The sequence below is a fragment of the Enhydra lutris genome, unplaced genomic scaffold (genome assembly GCF_002288905.1).
Source record: "Enhydra lutris kenyoni isolate GAN:26980312 unplaced genomic scaffold, ASM228890v2 scaffoldscaffold51, whole genome shotgun sequence".
NCBI classification, from domain to species: domain Eukaryota; kingdom Metazoa; phylum Chordata; class Mammalia; order Carnivora; family Mustelidae; genus Enhydra; species Enhydra lutris.
The window spans coordinates 13,431,277-13,431,753 of NW_019154135.1; the positions used below are offsets into that span (position 1 = coordinate 13,431,277).

At 79.9% G+C, this 477-nt stretch overlaps 1 protein-coding gene across 4 annotated transcripts in view; it reads right to left on the reverse strand.

Moving 5' to 3' along the window:
* Window positions 1-183, reverse strand: part of LOC111157000 (peptidylprolyl isomerase A) — a 3,378-nt gene extending 3,195 nt beyond the window's left edge. Inside the window, exon 1 of one of the 4 annotated variants that reach the window (XM_022518206.1) lies at window positions 59-183. In XM_022518206.1, the coding sequence (XP_022373914.1) occupies window positions 59-127 (69 nt within the window). In that variant the 5' untranslated portion in view covers window positions 128-183. Of the gene's footprint in view, window positions 1-54 lie in introns of all 4 variants that reach the window. The other 3 variants (XM_022518207.1, XM_022518208.1, XM_022518209.1) reach the window with 3 other exon arrangements.
* Window positions 184-477: the final 294 nt, after the last annotated feature.

Consider the following 477-nt stretch of genomic DNA (forward strand, 5'->3'; position numbering starts at 1 on the left):
CCCCCCGTCCGCCCGCGCCCGCCCGCCCGCGCCCGTGCGGCGCGCCCCGCCCGCCCACCTCGAAGGAGACGCGGCCCAAGGGCTCGCCGTCCACGGCGATGTCGAAAAACACGGTGGGGTTGACCATGGCTGGGCGGCACGGGCGGCTCCGGAGCGGCGGCGTCTGCAAGGCGGCACGAGCCGCGCCGCCGTCCCTTTTATAGCCCGCCGGGCCCCGCCCGCGGCCGGTCGCGCGCCCGGACCCTGGCCAATCGCGAGCGCGAGCTGGCCGGAGTGATGGTGCGGCTGGCCTATGATCGGAGACGGCGCCGGAGGGGCGGGATGGGGGCGCGCGTGCGCGCTGACGGCGCAGGCAGGTTCCCGCCTGCGGGCTCCGTCGCGGCGCTGCGGCGTGGGGACCGGGTCGGGGACGGGGTGCGGGCGTGGGGACCGAGGCCCTGCGCGCCGGCGGAGCCCTAAGGGGCGCCGGGCGGGAGG